The 23,805-nt window shown below is 38.2% G+C and overlaps 1 protein-coding gene across 1 annotated transcript; it reads right to left on the reverse strand.

Moving 5' to 3' along the window:
• Window positions 1–16,229: 16,229 nt before the first annotated feature.
• On the reverse strand, window positions 16,230–17,427 carry LOC138905790 (uncharacterized). The gene is made up of 3 exons (XM_070194308.1): window positions 17,293–17,427; window positions 16,605–17,168; window positions 16,230–16,556 (listed from the first exon to the last, which is right to left on the reverse strand). Exons 1-3 carry the CDS (start codon window positions 17,425–17,427, stop codon window positions 16,230–16,232), a joined length of 1,026 nt encoding a protein of 341 aa, XP_070050409.1.
• Between the last annotated feature and the right edge of the window lie 6,378 nt (window positions 17,428–23,805).

Genomic DNA, 23,805 nt, shown 5'->3' on the forward strand with positions numbered 1-23,805 from the left:
TTGAAAGGATTGTATTCGAAAGAGTTTATTTGAAAGAATTATATTTTAAAGAAATTTATTTGAAAGGAATATATTTGAAAGATATTTATTTGAAAGAATTATATTCGAAAGATATTTATTTGAAAGATTTATATTCGTAAGATATTTATTTGGAGAAAGTATATTCGAGATATATTTAATTGAAGGACTTGATTAATTGGTTGTACTTGTCTTCATCATTCGTTTCAGCAATATTTATGGTGTTCTTGCTGCCTTGCTGTTTATATCACTAGTTGATTATTATTGCTATCACTGCTATCTGTTTTGCTATTATTTTTGTATGCTATGTTGCACAGGTTATTAGACTAGTGAGTGTCTTGACTGTACCTCGTCACTACTCCACCGAGGTTAGTCTTGATACTTACTGGGTACTGACTGTGGTGAACTCATACTACACTTCTGCACATTTTTGTGCAGAGCCATGTATTGGAGATATCGAACTCGGCCAGATTTAGTGTGTTGATCGCAAGGATTCAAGGTAGAGCTGCTCGGTTGTTGTAGTCCCCTGGAGTCTTTCAACTTTATTGTATTGTCAACTCTTATTCGAACAGTATTGTATATTCGATCCTTGAGATCATTGCATGTACTCAGTTAGATTTTGTGACTCAGTATTACCAGTCTTGGGAGGTTGTTTGAATATTTTCGCTGTTGGTTTTGACAATTGTATTAGATTATCTATAAAAAAAAATGCTTGAAGCGTTATTATAATCGTCTTACCTAGTCTTAGAGACTAAGTGCCATCACGACGCCTGTGGTAGGATTTTGGGTCGTGACAAGTTGGTCTCAGAGCTCTAGGTTCATAGGTTCTACGTGTCACGAACAAGTTTAGTAGAGTCTTGTGGATCGGTACGAAGACATCTGTACTTATTTTCGAGAGGCTACAGAATTGTTAGAAAATTTCCACTTCTTTCATTCCTGTCGTGCAGATTTGTTGATTTTTGAATTTGAGCCTTTGTATCTCTCTTCTCTCAAGATGGTGAGGACACGTGCTACCGGGTCAACTGAGAAGACACCCGCACATACTACTAGGGCCGCAAGACGCCAGGGCCGAGGTAGAGGCCGAGGAAAGGCACATGCCGCAACTAGAGCACCTCTTAGATCAGCAGTTGAGGAGACATCAGTAGCTCCAATTGATGGACAGACACCAGAGACACTTGCTGTTACCCCCGGACTTCAAGAGACTTTAGCACAGCTCCTGAATATGTTTGGTACATTAACTCAGGCGGGATTGATCTTCGTTTCACCAAATATTTCACAGATGGGGGGGAGCTCAGACTCCTATCGCCCGTACTCCAGAGCAGCAGGTTCACATTAGTCATGTTCTAGGTATAGTACCGGTACAACCTGTTATTTCGGTTCAGCATGAGGTCAGGCCAGAGGCATCAGAAGAAGAATAACGGAGACTTGAGATATTTAAGAGGTATAGTCCACCTACCTTCAGTGGCACAGCTACCGAGGATGCTCAGGGATTTCTAGAAAAACAAATGTCATTGTATTCTCCTCACCATGGGCATTGTGGAAATGAGCGGAGTTACTTTACTACATTTCAGCTGTCAGGAGCAGCATATCAATAGTGGAAAGCTTATGAAGATGGCAGACCAGCCGATGCAACACTACCAACTTGGGCTCAAATTTCGGAGATATTTTTAAAAAAGTTTGTTCCTTAGACTCTCTGGGATGCGTGATGCACATAGTTTAAACGGTTGCGTAAGGGCACCATGATGGTGTCAGAATATGCTATCAGGTTCAGTGAGTTAGCTCGTCATGTACCTATCTTGGTTCCTACAGTTAGAAAGCGAGTTCGCAGATTCATCGAAGGGATCGATTATGATTTTAAAATATGTATGGCTCGAGAGTTGTAGACTGACATTCCATTTCAGCGAGGAGTAGTGATTTCCAGAATGTTAGAATGTGTTCGAAGTGAGAAAAAAGGAGTCTAAGGAGGCCAAAAGGTCTCGGAACTCTGGAGGATTCAGTGGATTCTACTCTGCATGTATGACTCATCATGGCGGAGGCTCGGGCAGTCGGTCACCCAGTCAGCAATCCAAAGTACTCGTAGTGCTCCAATTAATACTTTTAGTGCACCACCGACACGAGGTTCTTATAGTGGTTATTATTCCTGTTACACAGCACAGCCTCAGTACGAGCAACCGCGACCTCAGAGGGGTTGTTATGAGTGTGGTGAGACTAGGCACATCATAAGATATTGTCCCGGACTTGGGAGAGGTGGATTTCATCAGAACACTCAGGTTTCAGGCTCTATTCCAGTTACTACCCCACATGCACAACCAGTTAGGGGTGGAGGGCAGGCGGATAGAGGGCGCCCTAGAGGGGGAGGCCCAGCCCGTTGATATAATTGCTATGGTATAGTCGAGGCAGCTACACCAAATGGTGTCATTACAGGTACGATCCTAATTTGTTATAAAGGAATATTTTCCTTAGTTTGATTTTGTTCCACGTATCGAGCTGAGTCCTCCGACGAGCTTAAAACACACACTAAAATATGCCCTCTAGTAGAATATAGTAAATTAATAATATCGTATCCACAGGAATTGGAGTTAAATAGTATTATCATAGTTTGTAGCTAGATTGCTATCCAAGATGATCAACAATTTAGGTTTATGTTATTAAAACTAAAATTAACTAAGAATCTATACTATTGGCTAATGACAATCAACGCAAGTATTAAGCAAAGGAAGCTATCAATTGGGAGAAGATATGGTTGATAGGATAGGTGCAAGATAAATGTTTGGGATTTAAATCTAGATAATTCACTTCTAATGTTCAAGTGAGTCTCTCGAATTCACTTGGTTATTAGTTCAATTGATTAGTAAAAACTCCTCTCTCGATTAAGTCTCAACCTCACAAGATGAACCAACTTTAAGCACGTGAAGATATGCAATAATTTGTAGGGGATTTGTGTTTAGGAGAACCTCTCTCAATTATCCTCCTAACTAAGTTTAACCAACAATTAAACTAGCCTCTTACGATTAGTAAGAATAATTAATGATTTCAACCAACAGAATATAATGCAATAATATCACAAGTTATGCCTCTCTAGATTATATTAACAAGTAAATATAGATGCAACAGTTACAACATCCAAAAATGATTCAATACATAAAACTAGAGTTAATTATCAACAAACAAGTATCAATACACCAAATCCATCAAACCCTAAAGAGAACTACTCCATGTATATGGAGTAATTCATCATAAAAATGTTTAAGTTAAAGGAAAACATAAAACAATCCAAACCCTTGTCTTGAGTGAGGATTGAATGATGAAATTCTTGAGATTTTGCTTCTCCACCTCCTCCTTGGCTTACTTAGGTCTAAGATGTCTTAGAAGTTGCAAAAATAACGTTTTTCATGTATTTATACTAAGTAGGGTCGGGCCCGGACGAAAATACTTTTTCCTATGTGAAATAGAAAAATACTTTGTAAAAATACACATGCGTGCCGCATGGGGCGACGCACCATGCGGGGTGGTTGTGAGAAACTTCAGAGAGCTTGTTCTGACAAACTTCAGGAAAATTGGGCAGCCGTGATGACCCACGCGCCGCGACTGTGGTGATTTCTCAGAGTAATTCGTTTTGCTCGCTTTTTGATATCCGGCTTATTCCTCGACCCCCGAACGTGATCCCGCCTTAATTCCTTGGGCTTTTACTCAGACTTCAAAGCTCCAAATTACTTGAATTAGCTCCATAACATTTACATAGCTCGGAATCCTCCTATAAGGCATAAAATACACAATTAGTACGAAACACTAGCGATTAAAGCTCAAACTCTATTAAAGTGCAGTAAATTAGAGTGCAATAAGCGACTAAAACACGAGATTATAGCCTACCATCAACACCCCACACTTAAACCATTGCTAGTCCTCGAGCAATCAAACCATACTTTACATAGACACGGCCTTCTTAAGAAACTCTCCTAACTCTTCATACCAAGAATATTTTTAATAGATTAAGCACAATAGTGTAATATTTTCACCTAAAGATTTGACTCAAAAGTACCATGCATTATTCACAACTCACTCACTTATTCAACATAGAAGTCAATGACATTACCTTTCCTTCATGAATCAAGTGCCCTCACCACAGTAGAGAATAGTTCCACACACCATCAAATTTAACAACAATCAGTAACTCAATATAGAAAAACTTCACTCACTCTCAACAATAACATTCATATGCCACAAGAGATGCACCATAGGCTTGCCCGTAGTGTACTACTCTACTAATTGAGTTCATTCAGTCAAGGATCAAGTAGGACTTTAACTGGTTGTAATATAGGCAGCGGGTCAGGTAGGATACATTTAATATAAGAGTGACTGCACCTCCCTAAGCACTTTAATACATACAATTTAACATTTGCAACCCCACACTTATGTCAAATCATACTCCACCTTATCATCAATATGCATTAATTCCTTTATTCTTTAAGCACAATTACATCAAGAGTTACCACTATCAATGAATATTTTACACAACAATACAATTATATTTGTTTTCTTTATTTTTCAATTCAAATGGTTCTTACTTCTTCAAAACAGTGCACCTTTCTTCGTATTTCATTATTTCCACTCAAAAGCCAAACAAACCACGCCATACTTTAACTTTTACAAAGTTCATGACAAATTTAGGTGCTCAAGAGAGGTTAAAGGTTCAAATAGATGGTCAATTCAAACAAATGGGTAGGGCTTGTAATGTAGTTGTCAAAGAAACAGGATTACAGGCTCAAAGGGATTAACTAAGATACATAACAATTAGGTGGGTAGTAACATATACTTGGCTCAACAAAAAAATGCCTATATCACTTCCCAGACTGAACAAAACTATTATTTCGCATTGCAAACACATGGGAAAAGTTCTAGACATAAAATGCAATGTACATAATAACATAAAACCTCACACACACATGGAACATAACTCACTCAAGATTGGATCATCAAGGCACTCTAGTCAAAGCAGTTAAGTAAAGTGAAGATCATACAATTTAAGATACTTATACAAGAGTCAAAAACTGAGCCTGAGCGTCACAACTAGAGCACTCACTATTCTCAAGGAATAATACAGCCAAGAGATATTGCTTCCAATTCAAAACATATCACAAGGCTTCCTACTTCTAAAAAATAAAAACTAACTATACCCGGTTCAAAAGAAATCCTTAAAAAAGAACCGCGACACAAAGAAACACCAAGGGAGAATTATTACACTACCTAAATATTTAAAATCTTTTTGTCTTTTTCTTTCGACTTTAATCCCTCAAGAAACCTATCGAATGATATCCATCGTCGAAAAAAGTTGAAATTTTTTAAATGATATTGGGTTTTTCTCATTTTTTCTAACCACTAAAAAGCACTAAAAGGCAAAAACTAACACATATAAAAAGCACTAAAAGGCATATAAAAAGAACTAAAAGTGAAAAACTAACACATATACATACAATATATAAATATCCCTCACCAAAACAACACACCAAGAACACCTTGAAGCCAAAACCCTACGTCAATGGCTCTCTGGCCGGCGGCCGGCCTCCTCCAACGACCGGTCTTCCTACCCAACCATATCCCATCGTTCCTAACCCTACTACACAATCAAAAACACCCCTGGATTACATCACATACTAAAACCTAGCACCATTAATGCAGCCATGCATGAACGTGTCTCATATGTTGAGCCTATTCCATTGAGATGGGCATTGTTTTGAATGGACAACCATTAGTCAAGTTTACGGAGGCAGAAGTTGAGCGAATGAATGTTATAGAAGGACTTCAATATGTTGTGGTTGGAAAATTTGCGTATGGATGGCCAGAGTTACAAGAAATCTGTCGCACTGTACCTGCTCAATATGGAATCAAGGGAGAATGTAGTATTTGATTTCTTAGAGATAGGCATGTGCTCATTCGACTTACTTTATGGCAAGATTGAACTTATTATGTCAAATACAAGAATTGTTATGAATATCAGTTACGTCGACTCATCTATGATGCCAAGTTTAAAGATGGAGAAGAGACTCCAGTGGCCATGGCATGGATCTCTTTTCCAGGCATGTTACCTACTTTCTTTGTGAAGGAATGTTTATTTTCACTTGCTTCAGCTGTTGGGAAACCAATTCACCTAGATATGGCTACAATCAATAAGACTAGACCTAGTTGTGCAAGGATTAAAGTGCTTGTGGATTTGTTAGTTGATCATCCTAAGAAAGTTACGATGGATATTGAAAATGAATCATCTGGAGAAATAAGGACATAGTGGGTAACAATTAAGTATGATATGTTGACTAAGTATTGTAAGCAGTGTAAATTGCAAGGTCATGATATGATTGAATGTTGGCGTTTGTATCCAGAATTGATAGTTAATGATCAAGGAAGTCAGGCGGCAGATGGGAATGCTAATAACAAAGAGCAGAATAAAGAACCTTTGATGATTCTGTCAAGTGGAAGAGACAGTAATGTGAAGAATGGTGCAAAGCAATCTATGGTGCAAGGTCAAACTGGCAAGGAAAGTGTTATCGTGGATACTAATAATTTGCAGCAGGGTACTGGTGTTGCTCATCAAATTAATGATAATTCAGGAAAGGAAATTGTTCCAGCGATTGGTAATGTTAGCAAGGTAATGGTAATTCAAGGAGGGAAATTGTTCTAGTTGGTGCAGTTACTACTAAGCAAATTCAAACTGCTAATAAATTTGTAGCTTTAGAGGTTCACGATGGTGATCATGAGAATAATAATCAGTTGGTTGTGGTAGAAGAAAGCACTGAAGTAAGAAGTCCTGGACCTAATCCTACTACAACTAGGAATTTAAATCCTGCATCTGCTGTGTTTACTCCCAAATCGAATAGGATTGAAGGCTCAAAGAAAAGAATAACTACAAATCCGGCAGGGAATGGGAATGTAACAGCTGATGATGTTCAAAAGGAATCTACAGCAGCATGGGTGAATAGAACTTTCGTTGGTAATATTGTCACAATCAACCAGTCATACTAGGAAATACCATCTCAAGCAAATGATATTGATGCAGCAGCTGGGATATTCAAGGATGATGAGAGATTACAACTTAGTAGAAGTAAGCTATAGAGTGATCAAATGGAAGAAGACTCAGAGAAAGATGAATTACCTGAGGAATCCAGTGGTGAGGAAGAATCATTAGATGAGGAAAAGGAAGAAGAGTAACAAAGTATTAATGGAAAGACCAACAAATAGCAAGGGAATGCAGATAGCAATAATGGAAAAAGTACTGAAGATGTAGCTGATCAAGGTGAAAGGAATGGCATACATTCAGAAGTCGATGGTGTTCACAAAATTCTAAGCCCTAACCCTGGTAAGTTACTTCCTCCAGCAAAGCCAAATATAGCTTTTAGGAAGCCTTTGGGAGATAAGGCTATGATCACTTATGTGATTGTGGCTAAGGCAGTAGATGTAGTGAATAAGGAAGGAACTGTGAAGCTTTCTGGTGGTGTGAACAATAGCCATAATGTGGAAGAAGGATTGATCAATAATACAAAGCCTAGTGGTATTGAAGCACAACAGAATCAGGAGAAAGTGCACAAAAGTTTGATTCCTAATCCTACAAATAACCAACTGATAGATCCATTGGAGGTCATGCATGAAGATGATAATATTGGGGGTAAAGGGAGAGATCTTGATGATAAATATACTTATCAGAACTTCAAGCATGTTTCAAAGCAAGGTGACCTCTCACCTAGGCTCATGGATAAAGGGAAATCAGTTGGAGGGGGGAAGAAGAAACAACCAAAAGATAACAATCAAAGCATAGTTCCTGGGGTTCAAACTCGAAGGACCCTAACTAAATCTCACAATTAATAATGAATGCCATCATTTGGAATATGAGGTCAGTAAAGACAATGCAAGCCTTTGAGAGGCTTATCATCATGCAAAGGCAGCATCATTTTAAGTTTATAGGAATCATGGAACCAAAACAAAAGAAGAAGAAGCTGGAAAGATATAGGAGGAGGATTAGAATGTTGCAGGCCTTATCTAATGTTTCTAATAAAATCTGGGTGTTCTTGGATGATGATCATGGAGTTGATATAATATTTGGCTTGGAGCAGCAGCTTACTTTGAAGTTCACAAACCTGGATACTCAATTATCATATATGTTCACATTTGTGTATGCAAAATGTGATGACATTGAGCGTATAGAACTGTGGGACAGTTTGTATAATTTGGTCGGTGATATGTCCTTACCTTGGCTTGTAGGGGGGACTTTAATGTTATATGGGTCGAGGAGGAGAGATTTGGTGGACTACCAGTGTCTTTGAATGAGGTAAATAACTTTCGACATTGGATTAACACATGTAACCTTTGTGATCTAGGCTTCAAAGGAAGTATTTTCACTTGGTGGAATGGGAGAGGTGAAGATGACTGCATTTTCAAAAGATTGGATCGATGTATGGGCAATTTGAAGTTTCAACAGATGTGGCCTAATTTAGAGATCACTCACTTATCCAAAATAGGGTCTGATCTTAGTCACATGTTATTGAAAAGCAATCCTGATGCTACACCAATCAAGAAGGCTTTTAAATTTCAGAACTTTTGGAGTAAGCATCCGACTTTCAAAGATGTGGTGGAACAAAATTGGAATGCAGACTTTGTAGGAGATCCTTTATTTGTGTTAAATCACAAGCTCAAGAAATTGAAGAAAGCTTTGTCAATATGGAGTAGAGCAACATATGGGGATATTTTTCAAAGAATTGCATGTCTGGAGGAGGTTATTGTAACACCCCAGAAACTTTCAAAGTACTTAAGTGTAAGGCCTCGTAAAATTTGTAAAGAAAATAATGTTTCATGGTGTCGGACTAGGCTTACATGTTTGAGGATTATAGAAATTCTTCGCGGCGAGCTTGCTCGCCGCGGCTCGGACTTTTTGGGTTGAATAATGCACCTGAAAGTAAAAGAACCTTTTTGGAGAAAATGTGCATTTCTGCGGTCCATTATGCGACCGCAGAATCACTCTGCGGCCCGCATAATGGCCACAGAGTGAGGCAGTTAATTCGGTCGGTTGGGTGCGACTATGCGACAGCATAACTGTTATGCGGTGCATTATGCGACCGCATAACAGTTAGGCGGATCGCATACACAGGCAACCTTTTTGATCATTTTATCTGCAATCATGTGACCGGTATGCGGTCCGCATAACCATTATGCGGTCGCATATGCGACCGCAGAACCTGTTACGGAGCTTTATTTTTGGGTTTTTAAAATTCGATCCTATCTCGTTAAATACACTCTTTGGGTCATTTTTGAGCTATTATCTGACATTTTAGAGTGAGAGAGGGTTCCCTAGAGTGAGAAGGTGTTCTCCAATAATTGTTCTTTAATTCTTGCCCAAGTTTTGGAAAATTGAGAAGGGAAACTCACTAGGTCTTCATCCTAGAGGTAAGATTCTACACCCTAACCCTTAATTTCGAATTTTGTGTAAAAATGGATAACAAGCAAAATAATTTTTGGGCAAGAGGGTTGGTTATTTTACATGCATGTGTTATCAAAGGGTGTAGAAAGATTGTTGAGCTAAAAATGGTAAAGGTTGAGTTGTGGGATGATGGAATCCTGCATAAAAGGATCTTGAAACCTTAAAGCACATCTAGTGTTTGATAAAATGCTCAAATGAGCTAGAACCATGATCATCTTCCTAATTTTAGTTTAATTTGTCATATTTCTAAAATAGATTGAAGTTGCTAAGAATTTCGTAACATTTAGAGTGTAATGAAGCTCAAGTGAGGTATGTTGGCTAAACTCTTCTTTAAGAGTTGGAATTCTCATTATCCTGGTGAGTTCCGAGATGTTGATTATAAATCGGGTATTTTGATAAGTTTTGTGATGAAGATATATGTTCAATTCATATTTCAAATGCTCTTATCATATTGCATTATAAATTGAGGATGTGTCCCAAACTATGGATTACGTATCCACATGTTATAATTTCTAGTCGTGTTTTATATGAAAGGTATTATGCCTAGTTGTGTAGAGATTGTGATTGTGATACACCTCCACCCGCATACATGGGGGTGAGGCGGCATGGCCGCTTTGTGTGGGGATTATGGTATAGAGATTGTGATTGTGATACACCTCCACCCGTATATATATTGGGGTGAGGCGGCATGACCACTTTCTATAGGGATTATGATATTGTGGGACTACACCTCCACCCGCTTACATTGGGGTGAGGCGGTTCAACCGCTTTGTGTATGGTTTTGGTATTGTTGTGGCACCACCACCCGCATACATTGGGGTGAGGCGGCATAGCTATTTTGTGTAAGTTTTTAGTACTGTGGTTATATATCCACCCGCATACATTGGGGTGAGGCGGCAAGGCCACTTGATTAGAGTTGTGGTATTGTACGTACGCCTCCACCTGCATACATCGGGTGAGGTAGCAGGGCCGCTTTGTGTGAAGATGGTTGCATAAGATCTCATCTTAAATCCTATAAATGTTGTTGATAGCTTTTAATAAGCTTGCTATGGTTGAGACAGTTATCTATAGTATTCTATTGCCGCACTGGTTCATCATAATTATCTTGTATTTCTAAATTCTTAAATTGGTGTTTAGTTTTCATACTAGTACTATTCGACGGTACTAACGTCCCTTTTGTCGGGGGTGCTGCATCTTTAAATGGATGCAGGTGGTTCCACAGCAGGAGACATTGATCAGTGATAGCAGTACACCTTCTTCCCAGCTGACTAGGTGAGCCCCACTTCATCTCGGGCTCATGTATCTTTTGATCTTTATGTATTATGGTTGAGGTATAGCCGGGGCCTTGTTGCCGGCATTATCATTGTACTCTTCTTTATCTATAGAGGCTCTGTAGACATAGTGTGGGTTGTGTATTGGTGCTGGGGAAAGACAAACTATGTTATGTTGTGACAGTATTACTTGTCCATTTGAGACTTTAAAAATGACGAAACTTTTGGAGATAAACTGGTATTGTAGACATGAACACATTTTCATTTAATTAATGATAATATGTATTATCACTATTCATGGATGAGTTTTGGTAGAATGAAATATAAAAGGCTTGCTCGGTCGGGTTCACTCGGTTGAGCGCCGGTCGCGCTCCTCGGTTTTGGAGCGTGACAGTTGTGATAGTGCATGAGGCTCAATTTGAGAGGTCTCCTACATATCATAATAGAGAAAGGCTGCAAAAGGTTCAAGCAGAGTTGATCGAATTTTTAGCTTTGGGGGAAGAATTTTGGAAGCAAAAAGCTGCAATGCCATGGTTCCAAGATGGTGATAGGAATACAAAATTCTTCCATGCACAAGTTCATGGCAGAAGAAGAAGAAGATTGCAGCTGAAGAGAGTGCAGAATTCTAATGGTGATTGGTTAGAGGATAGTGTCGAGATGGCTGATGAAGCTGTGAGATTTTTTCAAGCCCAGTTTCATGAAGAAACTGTTCCCACATCCTTTAGCATCCTTGATCATATTCATACAATGATTGACAATGCTCAGAACTTGTAATTGATATAACAACCTACTAAAGAAGAGGTAAAACAGGTTATTTTTTGTCTAAATGGGGAAAGTGCAGGGGATCCTGATGGCTTTACTGGATGTTTTTTCCATACTTGTTGGAATATAATTGGTGATGACATTGTAGATATGGTGAAGGATTTCTTCAATGGTCATGAATTGCCTAGATATGTCACTCACACTAATCTGGTATTACTACCAAAGAAGAAGGAAGTTGTTACTTTCTCTGATATGCGACTAATTAGCCTTAGCAATTTTGTTAACAAGATCTTTTCTAGAGTTGTGCACGAAAGGCTTGCAGTGTTGCTTCCAAATCTAATATCTGAAGAACATGATGGATTTGTAAAGGGCATGAGCATAGTAGAAAATGTTCTCTTAACACAAGAGATCATCACAAACATCAGACTTAGAACCAAAGCAGGACCAAATGTAGTGATCAAATTGGACATGACCAAAGCCTATGATCGATTATCATGGCTTTTCTTAACTAAGGTATTGAGGAAGATGGGATTTGGAGAAAGATTCATTGGCTTGATTTTTGGGATTTTTTTCAAATAATTGGTATTCACTGTTACTTAATGGGTAGCCTCATGGTTTCTTTAAATTAACAAGGGGATGAAGCAAGGTGATCCATTATCGCCTACTGTATTTATACTGGTTGCTGAAGCATTATCAAGAGGGTTGAATGCATTGCATAGGAATCGATACTTTTGTGGATTTGGATTGCCCAAATGGAGTCCCAAGATAAATCATCTAGCATACGCGGATGATACTATCATATTTACTTCTTCTCGTGCAAGGTCATTGCGTTTGATCATGGGAGTTTTAGCAGCCTATGAGGGTGTGTCTGGCCAGCTCATAAACAAGAACAAATCTGCCATATAAATGCATCATTCAGCACGTGAAGCAGTAGTGAACAAGGTGCAAAGGATCACAGGTATAACTAAGCAGGACTTCCCATTTACGTACCTTGGTTGTCCTATTTTCTATGCTAGAAGGAGGATGGATTATTACCAAGTTCTCATGAATAAGGTAATGAATAAGGTGCAGGATTGGAAAGGGAAGTTGTTGTCTATAGGAGGAAGGGATGTATTAATCTCTAATGTTCTCCAAAGTATGCCAATACATCTTCTTTCTTCTGTAAATCCCCTACCTTATGTGATTAACAAGCTACATAAAATATTTGCTCAATTTTTCTTGAGCAATATAGTAAGTGTGGCAAAAAGGCATTGGGCCTCTTGGAACACTTTATGTTTACCTTGTGAAGATGGGGTGTGGGTCTTCGATCACTACATGATGCCTCCAAAGCTTTGTTTTGTAAGTTATGGTGGAACTTTAGAACAAAACCTAGCTTGTGGAGTGCATTTATGAGTCAGAAATATTGCAAAAAGTTGAACCCTATGATCGTTCCTTGGAGAAATAGTTCTCATGTTTGGATAAAAATGTTGGAATGTAGGGATATCATTGAACATCAAATACTATGGCAGCCTAAGATGGGTTCCTCACTATTCTGGTTTGAAAACTAGACAGGTTTGGGAGCTCTATACTTTGTCACACCTCCAGACTTTGTATGTGATGAATCCATACACAACATATATGATGTGGTTGAGAATGATCAATGGGATGAGAAGAAGATAAGGGAGATACTGCCAGAAGAACTTGCAGATCATATTCTGCTGCACATGAAGCCTCCAGTGGTGCACGATGTTCTGGACAAACCTTAATGGATGCTTCAAAGGGTGTATTCAGTGTAAAATCAGCATGGGAATACTTTAGAAGGAGAAATGAACCTGCCAATGCTTACAAGAAAATCTGGGTGAAAGGACTACCTTTTAATATTGCTTTCTTCATGTGGAAAGTGTGGAAAAACAAGCTGCCTTTGGATGATTTCTTCAGGAGATTGGGGTATCTTATGGCTTCAAAGTGTTGGTGTTGTACTGAATCAAATGAGAAGACTATGCAGCATATGTTCTTTACATCATATGCTGCAAATAGGGTGCGAAAATATTTTCTGGCTCATGCAGGAATTACTATGAAGGGGATTACATTCCATCAAGCAGTGACTAAGTACTGGACTGCAGATGTGATCCCTCGATTGCAGCCAATTGTGCAAGCCTTACCAACTGTGATTGTGTGGGAGTTATGAAAGAGAAGAAACAGCTACAAACATGGAGATGATGTAACTGTGAGCAGGGTCATTTATCAGGTGTCCACTACTATGCAATCACTACTTAAACTCACAAAGCCAGCACTTCAAAATGTACCACATAAATGACCTGACCTGTTGAGTATGATGGATTCCTATTTGCCTAAATTGAAGTTCACTGAGGTGTTGTGGGGATATCCAAGTCCAGGGTGGATCAAGGTCACTACAGATGGGGCTTCTAGGAGAAATTCAGGAAGAAGTTCCATAGGCTTTGTGTTACGAATTGAAGAGGGGGATATAGTCTATGGATGTGGAAAGGAGGTGCAAGAAGGAACAAACACAGAAGTTAAAGCTAAGGCAATTCTGGAGGCCTTGAGATTTTGTGTGGAGCATGATTATGATCTTATTGATCTCCACACTGATTCAATGATGCTTAAAAATGTTTTAAATGAAGAATGGAGTATGACATGATTTATCTCTACACATGTGGAGGAGATCAAGGAGCTGATGGCAAGAAACAATGTCACTATGGCTCATACTCTTGGAGAGGAAAATAGTTTGGCTGATCATTTAGCTAACTATGCATTAGATGTTGGATCTATTAAGGCACACCGTTTTTGGGATCTAGATATTCAAGGGAGAAGGATAGTGAATAATGAGAAGTTACAATGCCTTTATCTAAGAGTAAAAGTTACAAGAAATTAGGAGGAGAGGAGGTAACAAGGTGGAGTAGCAGCCTGCAGGCAACTGGAGTAGTCTCACTAGAATGCTTGTTCTCGAGTGATATATGGCTGCTGAAGCTGGGAATAAAAAGGGGGAGAGGAGATACTATGGAATGTTGTGATCGAATCCTTTGGGAGGAGGTCATAGTACACTGGTTTTTAACTAACATTGTATTTGTTTTTTTGCAGGAAAATATATTGTCTCCATGCCTCGCCAACTGATTTATCTTCTATTGATGGTATTAGCACTAGGTGCTCAGTCCCAGGAAGAGATGTCACTGGTGAGCATAAGCATGAAAGCTTAGAGGATTACCAGTATACAAGGGATCAACAACTTCTATTGGATCAAAAACTACAGAAGGCTGATCAGAATTTTGAATAAAACATCAGCAAACCAACAATACATGAAGGTGCATACTTGCTTGGCATTGGAAGCAATGAGGATTTGGGGCAGTATGGACTTAATAAGGTCAAGTGGTGTGTTGTGGAAAAAAGAAACTACATCTAATAACTTAGATATCAAATACAAGGAGACAGACAATGAACTGTGCAGAACAACACTTTGCTGCAGATCATCATAGCCAAATCCTTTGGGAGGAGGACATGAGGACCATTTTTTATGCTAACTTTGGGTTCTTTTTTGTAGGGAAAGATATTGTATACATGCCCTACTATTGGCTACAAATTCAAAGGGTCGTATTAGAATTTGATGCTCAGTCCCTTGAAGGAGTACTAATAGGAGGCACAAGCATGGAAGCAAGGACAACATTGCCCAGAATCGTGTTGTATGACCTAGGCTTTTGGGAGTCAAGTATGGGAACATTGGGTACATTATATAACAAAGCACCAGTGCATATTATTATATATTCATCCCAAGAATGGTGCCAATCAATGGATACCTCAAATGGTTGCTGGGGATCACACGAACACCTGATCAAACAGGGCATACACAAGATAAATCTGCCCAGTTTTTTGGTCGAATGCAGTTATGACTGGGACTTTTGGCACTCAAAAATGGGATTAATGGATGAATTGTGGAGTATCACCCCAATGCATTTCATTAATTCCACATCCCAAGTATGGTGCCAACCACTGAAATCAACAGATGAAAGTTGGAGATCACACGAATCACTCCTCAACATATGCTCGAAAATGCTGGACTTTAGCTTCATTGAGGAGTGCGTATAGATGTAATAGCAATTATGTGAATACAGATAATGTTTGGAAGTATTTGCAACAAGATGCAGAAGTATATGGGGTGTTTTGGCATATAGAAGGCAACGATGTTCGAAAAAGAGAAGGAACACATCAAGGACACGACAAGGAAGAGAAGTTTGTACTAGAGATTGATGCACAACATTTTAGCAGATACACACTCCAGGAAGATGCAGATGAAGGTTTACAAAAGAAGTTAGATGTTTTACTACTGGACTTTATGCTCTCACAATGGCTATAACAATGGGAAGATGATCAAAGCTGCAAAATAAGAAGAATTCATATGGGACTCAATTGTCAAGACTTAGCATGGCTAGTTTTGTTTACTCAGTTTATTAATAGTTTTCATATTGTGATATCAGTGTTGAGTAAAATACTCAATGGTGATAATAGGAATTATGTACTCGTCAAAGTTTATTTCTTTCATCTTATAAGACCTCCTGACACTTTATCTTATTTTTGATTTTATTTATATAAAAACTAGCCCTAGGCAACTTGCCTAGTGGATTTGCAAAAAATAAAAACAAATACCCCCCACCCCACACTTTAAGTTGTGCAATGTCCCCATGACACACAATTAAAAAACATAAGGTATAGGAAACTTCCCTGAATCTCTAGTCGGGGTCTGAATTAAAGTCGGCCTCCATTCCACGCGCCTGAATTAGTGCACACATCCACACAGACAACTTCTTCTCAGCCTTCTTGGGGTACACCCCACACTTATCTTTCTCAATCACTGGGACCTTCTCATTCGCGTTTTTCACTCTCCACTCAACACTTGCAGCTGGCTTCTCCTTTTTCACTCCAGTTGCTACATTCATCTCAAACGTCACCATCTCCTCACTCACTCTAAGCATGCATTTTCTATCATATATATCCAGTATAGCTCTACCCGTTGCTAAAAATGGTCTTCCTAGGATGAGGGGGACCTCCTTGTTCTCCTCCATATTTACCACTATGAAATCTACAGGAAATACAAACTTATCTACCCGAACTAATACATCTTCCACTATCCCCTCGGGTATTATAGTTGTTTGGTATGCCAACTGCAAAGATATTAGTACAGGCCTTATCTCTCCAAGCTCATTCTCCAGTTTCCTATAAATAGAGAAAGGCATTAAATTAATTGAGGCACTAGAATCGCACAAAGACTTATCAAAATAAAGAGTGCCTAATGAGCAAGGTATAGTAAAACTCCCTGGATCTCCACACTTTTGTGGGAGTTTGTTTTGCAAGATCGCGCTGTAATGCTCTATAAGCTTGACCACTGATGCCTCTTCTATCTTTCTCTTCTTTGTCAATATTTCCTTCATGAACTTGGCATAAGCTAGCATTTGAGAGAGCACCTCTGTGAATGGCAAGTTTACATTAACCTGTCTCAACATATCTATAAATTTCTCAAACTGCTTGTCCAGCTTTTCTCTATATAGCTTTTGGGGAAAAGGTAGAGCAGAGATATGCTCGCTCTCATTAGATTCCTCTCTTCTTAAAGTTTTCTCAGTTCCCTTCTTGCCTTTCTTCTTCTTATCAACTTCATTTTCAGCTGCTCCCCACTTTCTTTTTCAGGTACCACCTCCTTTTGGATAAGGGTGGGCTTTTTCACTACTTGCCCACTTCTCAGAGTTACAGCATTTACCGTCTCCTTAGGGTTTCTTTCAATATAAGCTGGCAAAGTACCTGGATCCTTTCAGACAATATGAAGGCAATTTGTCCCACTTGCTTCTCCAAGTTTCGCAACCTTGTGCCAAGCTCTTTGATAGCTGCACCATGGGCATCTAACCTCACATCAGTCTTGACAATCAATGACTTCATTAGATCTTCTAACCCAGATTAAATTGGTTGTTGAGGCTGAAACTGCGGCCTCGGTTGATTCACAAAACCAGGAGCTCCTTGAAATCTGGAGTTATTTTGTTGTCATGCATTTGCTGTAACCCCAGGTGAACTCTATGAAAGATCGGGGTGCTTCTGACCCATTGCATTGAAATTATAATTACCCACAACATTAACTTCCTCAGTTGAGGCTTGACACTCATGAGTAGGGTATCCTCTTCCAAATATGTCACATGCTGCATGAGGCTCATTATGTATCGAAGCTAAGGTCATCTTCCTTATCTCTTTCACCATGTGTTAGCATCAACCTGGTGAACACCAGTTGATCTTCTTCTTTCAGCAATTTCAGAAGACCACTGATTTGCATCTTCAGACAACTCATCAAGAATAGTGACTATCTCCTTTGGAGTCTTTTTCATCAACGGGCCTCCAGTTGCGTTACTCAATATTTTACGTGAGATCGGTGTCAATTCATCCCAAAAGTCCTGGAGTTGCATACAAAGTTCAATTCCGCTATGTTGACACTTACGCACTATCTCTTTGAACCTCTCCCAAGCTTCAAACACCGTTTCAGTCTCATTCTGGCAGAAGTTATGGATTTCTCTTTGAAACTTGCCCGTTTTAGCTAAGAAGAAATATTTAGCAAGAAACTTTCTGGCCATCTTTAAGTTTGAAGGGGAATGCCCTTAGGTAAACTGCATCTTGTGACATACCATTGTATTGAAAGGTGTTCATTATCTCCTTGAAGTCCATCAGATGATTGTTTGGATCTTCGTTCATCATTCCTTCGAAGACGCAGCTATTTTGAACCGTTCGGAGCAACCCTTGCTTCAGCTCAAACGTATTAGCTGCCACTGGAGGTGGTCTCACGCTTGACAAGCCATGGTTGTAGACCGGTCTAGCATAATCACCAAGTGTTCACCCATGGCCGGGAGCTATGTTTCCGAACTGGTCTGCACCCACGGGCTGATTCTGAGCCATTCTTCGAACCCTCTCCTCCTCATAAGCAATTTGTGCATCTTTAAGTGCTGCTTCTTCAGCATCTCTGCCAGCTTTCTCTCTGAGTTGGGCTGCCTCTCTCATAGCCAAATCAACATTATCATCATCTCAAGCGATGTCTTCTTTGGTTGAGGATTGCCCAACCTTTTCTAATTTCTCGGCGAGATTTCTTTCCTTCCACAACTGTAGCAGTTGTTTCTCGATTTCTGGTTTGTATGGTTGCAATTCCTTACCAGAAGATTGAGTCATGCACCAATCTAACTTGTAGCTTACGCACAGTCAAAGAACACCAAACGTAAAAAGGGAAAAATAAAATAAAATAAAAAGAAAAAATTCCTGAATTAGCACTACAAACTATTTCAAACACTATTGATTGCCTATCCCCGGCAACGGTGCCAAAATTTGACGAGCTTAAAATACACACTAAAATATGCTCGCTAGTCGAATATAGTAAATTAATAATATCGTATCCACAGGGATTGGAGTTAAACGGTATTATCGTAGTTTGTAGCTAGATTGCTATCCAAGATGATCAACAATTTAGGTTTATGTTATTAAAACTAAAATTAACTAAGAATCTATACTATTGGCTAATGACAATCAACGCAAGTATTAAGCAAAGGAAGTTATCAATTGGGAGAAGATAGGATTGATAGGATAGGTGCAAGATAAATATTTGGGATTTAACTCTAGATAATTCACTTTTAATGTTCAAGTGAGTCTCTCGAATTCACTTGGTTATTAGTTCAATTGATTAGTAGAAACTCCTCTCTCGATTAAGTCTCAACCTCACAAGACGAACCAACTTATAGCACGTGAAGATATGCAAGAATTCATAGTGGATTGGTCTTTAGGAGAACCTCTCTTGATTATCCTCCTAACTAAGTTTTATCAACAATTCAATAGCCTTTTTCGATTACTAGGAAGAATTAATGACTTCAACCAACAGAATATAATGCAACAATATCACAAGTTATGCCTCTCTAGATTACATTAACAATTGAATATAGATGCAATAGTTACAACATCCAAAAACGATTCAATACATAAAACTAGAGTTAATTATCCACAAACAAGTATCAATACACCAAATTCATTAAACCCTAAAGAGAACTACTCCATGGATATGTAGTAATTCATCATAACAATGTTTAAGTTAAAGGAAAACATAAAACAATCCAAACCCTTGTCTTGAGTGAGGATTGAATGATGAAATCCTTGAGCTTTTGCTTCTCCACCTCCTCCTTGGCTTACTTAGATCTAAGAGGTGTCAAAAGTTGCAAAAATAACGTTGTTTCATGTATTTATACTAAGTAGGGTCGGGCCCGGACGAAAATACCTTTTCCTACGTGAAATAGGAAAATACTCTATAAAAAGTTAAAGGCATTAGTTATCAATGTCTTTTATGACACTTTTTCTAGTTGGACGTTATTCTGTTTCAATTATTACAAATTTTGATGTCTAAAATTTTTAATTTCTTAGCCACACATTGAAAACACATTTCATAAATTATACAGAAGAAATCATATTATACAAAAGTTATCGCTAGGAAATTATTCAACTCAAATTCTTATCATTCCAAATAAATCAATCGTCACTGAGAATCTTGAGATATAACTTAGTATATCTATTTTTGAAAGTGATTCATTTATTAGGAGTAGTCACCAATAGAGATTTAGCGTTTCTGAGTTGCAAATTTGCCTCTATATATATATATATATATATATATATATCGCCATACTGTGATGATCCAAAATATTATCTTTAAATTTAATATGTAATTCTGTGTTCTAAGACCTCGAAAAGCACTATTTATTATTCATCGACTTGCGTGCGCAGTCTGTAAAATTTTTCGGAAACTTTTTATGTGAAAAATGGATTAAAATGTGAAATAGAGCCTTAAAACTCAGCTGAGATGACTTTGGTCAATATTTTGAGCAAACTAATCCGTATCAGTATTTTGATAGTTTTGGTAGATCCATATCGTGATTTGGGACCTGGGCGTATGCCCGAAATTTAATTTGGAGGTCCCTAGCTCAAGTTATAACCATGTAACGGAAACTAGTAATTTAAAGGCTAAAGATTTCCAAGTTTGACCACGGGGTTGACTTTTAGATATCAGGGCCAGAATCCAATTCTGAAAATTTAAATAGCTCCGTTATGCCATTTAGGACTTGTGTGCCAAATTTGAAGTCATTCCGGATTCATTTAATATGTTTTGGCATGAGATTTGCAAATGGAAAAGTTTAAAACTCAAAGTTCGAATCGGGGTGCGAATTATAATTTCAGCATTATCTGACGTGATTTTTGACCCCGCGTAAGTCCGTATTATATTACGGGACTTGTTGGTATATTCGAACGGGGTCCGAAGTACCCCGAGTGTGACTCGAATCGAAATCGGAACAAGAATTGGACTTAAGCAAAATCTGAAATTTTGCCTTCTGTTGTAATAGCACCTTTGGATTTTTTGACCGCAGGTGCGAGCTCTCAAAAGCGAGCCTTCCATCGCAGAAGCGGCCTGGGCAGGCTGGGCAAAGGTCCGCAGGTGCGGAAACTTGCACACAGCCGGGCGTTCGCAGAAGCGGACTTGACAATCGCAGAAGCGGAAGGCAACGCAGGTGCGCATTTGTCCTCCGCAGATGCGAGGCCTCACCTGGCAGCCCCATTTTGCAGATGCGAGAATTTTCTCGCAGGTGCAATCTCGCATGTGCGAGCCCAGGCACCGCAGGTGCGAAAATGCCTGGGCAGTGTATATATCGAAGAGTCCGACATTTTTACTCATTTTGGTCATTGTGAGCTCGGTTAAGGCGAAGTTTTGAGAGGTTTTTCACGACTTTGAATTGGGTCAGTGTTCTATAACCAAAAGTGATTATATTTCATCAATCTATATCTATATTCATCCTTTATTTTGGATTTAGATGGAAGAAATTGAAATTTTTGTAAAACTTTTCAAAAACGAAAAATTTAGATTTGAAGGTCCATTTGACATCAGAATTGGATAATATTTATATGGTTGAACTCGTAGCGGAACGAGTGTTCGAATTTCACGAGTTTTTTCGGGATTTGAGATGTGGGTCCCACTGTCGAATATTTTAATGAATTTAGGATTTTATCCGGAAAATTAATAAATTCATATGGAATTAATTCCTATGATTCGTAATGAATATATCGAATTGTTTGTGAATAGATTTGAAACTTTCGGAGACAAATTTAAAAGGAAAAGTTGTGGTTGAGTAATTGATTGGAATTTACAAAGCGAGGTAAGTGTCGTGGTTAACCTTGACTTGAGAGAATAGAACCCTTAAATTATTTGTTATATGAAATGCATGTGAACGACGTATAGGCGAGGTGACGAGTGTCTATACGTCGTCAAATTAATTGTTTGCCTACTTACTTGAAAAATCATAAATTATTTTAAATCATGAATTAATTGTTATAATAATTGCTTCTTTCCTATTCTTTGTCTAATATTAATCCTTGAATTCTTGCATTAATTGTTACATGCTATTTGAATTATGTGTCTTAATTGTTATTTGACATTTAGTATATTAAATATTAAACTGCCTATTTTCTCTTTGATTTCCATAATAACTTGCTATTTATCATTGTTTGTTTCATAATTAAATCATAATTATTGTATGCTTGTTGTCTTATAATTTTATATTAATTATTGCATTTATTGGGAAAATTTCTTCTATAAGAATTGATAAATGAATATATTGGAGGAGCTGGTTGCACGCCGCAATAGCCTTGAATTGGTAAATGTATATATATTGGAGGATCGGGTTGCACGCCGCAACAGACTTATTAAAAAAAATTCATATTGGAGGATCGGGTTGCATGCCGCAACAGACTTATTAAAAAATCCATATTGGAGGATCGGGTTGCATGCCGCAACAGACTTATTAAAAAGTCCATATTGGAGGATCGGGTTGTATGTCGCAACAGACTTATTAAAAAGTCCATATTGGAGAATCGGGTTGCACGCCGCAACAGACTTATTAAAAAGTCTATATTGAAAGATCGGGTTGCACGCCGCAACAGACTTATTAAAAGTCAATATTGGAGGATCGATTGGATGCCGCAACAGACTTATTTAAAAGTCTATATATATACTTGATTGAAATAAATATATGACAAAAGGAATATATTGAGAGAGCGGGTTGCACGCTGCAACATTGAATGCGAATATATTGTGAGAGTGGGTTGCACGCTGCAACAAAATTGATGGAAATGATAATTGGTCATGACTGCTAAATTGGCTTCAATTATTATAAATGAGTTACCCGATTTATTTCTATTATTTGTTGTTGTTACTAATATTGCGTACAGTTTAATGTAAGTGACCCGCCTTAGGCTCGTCACTACTTCGTCGAGGTTAGGCTCAACACTTACCAGTACATTGGGTTGGTTGTACTGATACTACACTCTGCACTTCTTGCGCAGATTTCAAAGTTGGTCCCAGCGGTGCACCATAAACTTGCTCAGATTTCAGCTAACAGAGGAGACTTGAGGTATAACTGCATGGCGTTTGCAGTTTTGAAGTCCCTGTCTATCTTACTTTAGCTGTGTATTTATTTTCAGACAACTTTATTTTATTCAGACCTTTATTTGTATTATTCTAGAAGCTTGTGCACTTGTGACACCAATTCTGGGATAGTATTTAGACACTGTTATTTTTATGGATCATTTACTACATTTCAAACTTTACTTCCGCATTTGTTCTTTGTTATTAATAAATTTAAAAATTATTTCAAAAATGGATAATATTATTCTAACGTTGGCTTATCTAGCAAGTGAAATGTTAGGCACCATCACGGTCCGAAGGTGGGAATTTCGGATCGTGACACATACATACCAAACCAAACATCATATCTTTGTTGTTGACTTGTAAATGTTTCTTTTTAACTATTTATATAGATATAGAGTGAAAAATCATTTATAATTTATTCGAAGGAATAAACTTCATTTTGTCAGGCAAACACTCATATTCAAACCTATTCATGCTTACCATGCAACTCTAAAATCTGTATGTGCGGGTGTTGAGATTTTTGCCAATCAATATTTAGTGTCTTAACATTTGTGTATATATATATATATATATATATATATATATATATGTTAGATAAACAACAGATAAAAAATACAAAAAATATATAATTCCTCGCTATAGAGCAATCTGATAACTTTTTGATTTTTATATTGTGTGAAAAATCAGAAGCAATTGAAATTCAAAGTTTATTCAAATGACTAGTGTTTAGAGTTGTCAAAACGGGCCAGCCTAGCTCAAGCCTCGTGGGCTAGAATGGGCCGGCCCTCCATATGAATGGGCCTTAAAATGGCCAGCCCAACCCAACCCTA

This window comes from Nicotiana tomentosiformis, chromosome 2 (assembly GCF_000390325.3).
Source record: "Nicotiana tomentosiformis chromosome 2, ASM39032v3, whole genome shotgun sequence".
Taxonomy (NCBI): Eukaryota; Viridiplantae; Streptophyta; class Magnoliopsida; order Solanales; family Solanaceae; genus Nicotiana; species Nicotiana tomentosiformis.

Coding starts and splice junctions, on each gene's coding strand:
- LOC138905790 (XM_070194308.1), bottom strand. CDS start 17,427: ATGAAGTCATTGATTGTCAAGACTGATGTGAGGTTAGATGCCCATGGT. Junction 17,169..17,292: donor TATTGTCTGAAAGGATCCAG/GTACTTTGCCAG, acceptor TGAAAAAGAAAG/TGGGGAGCAGCTGAAAATGA. Junction 16,557..16,604: donor TGGAAGATGTATTAGTTCGG/GTAGATAAGTTT, acceptor GTAAATATGGAG/GAGAACAAGGAGGTCCCCCT.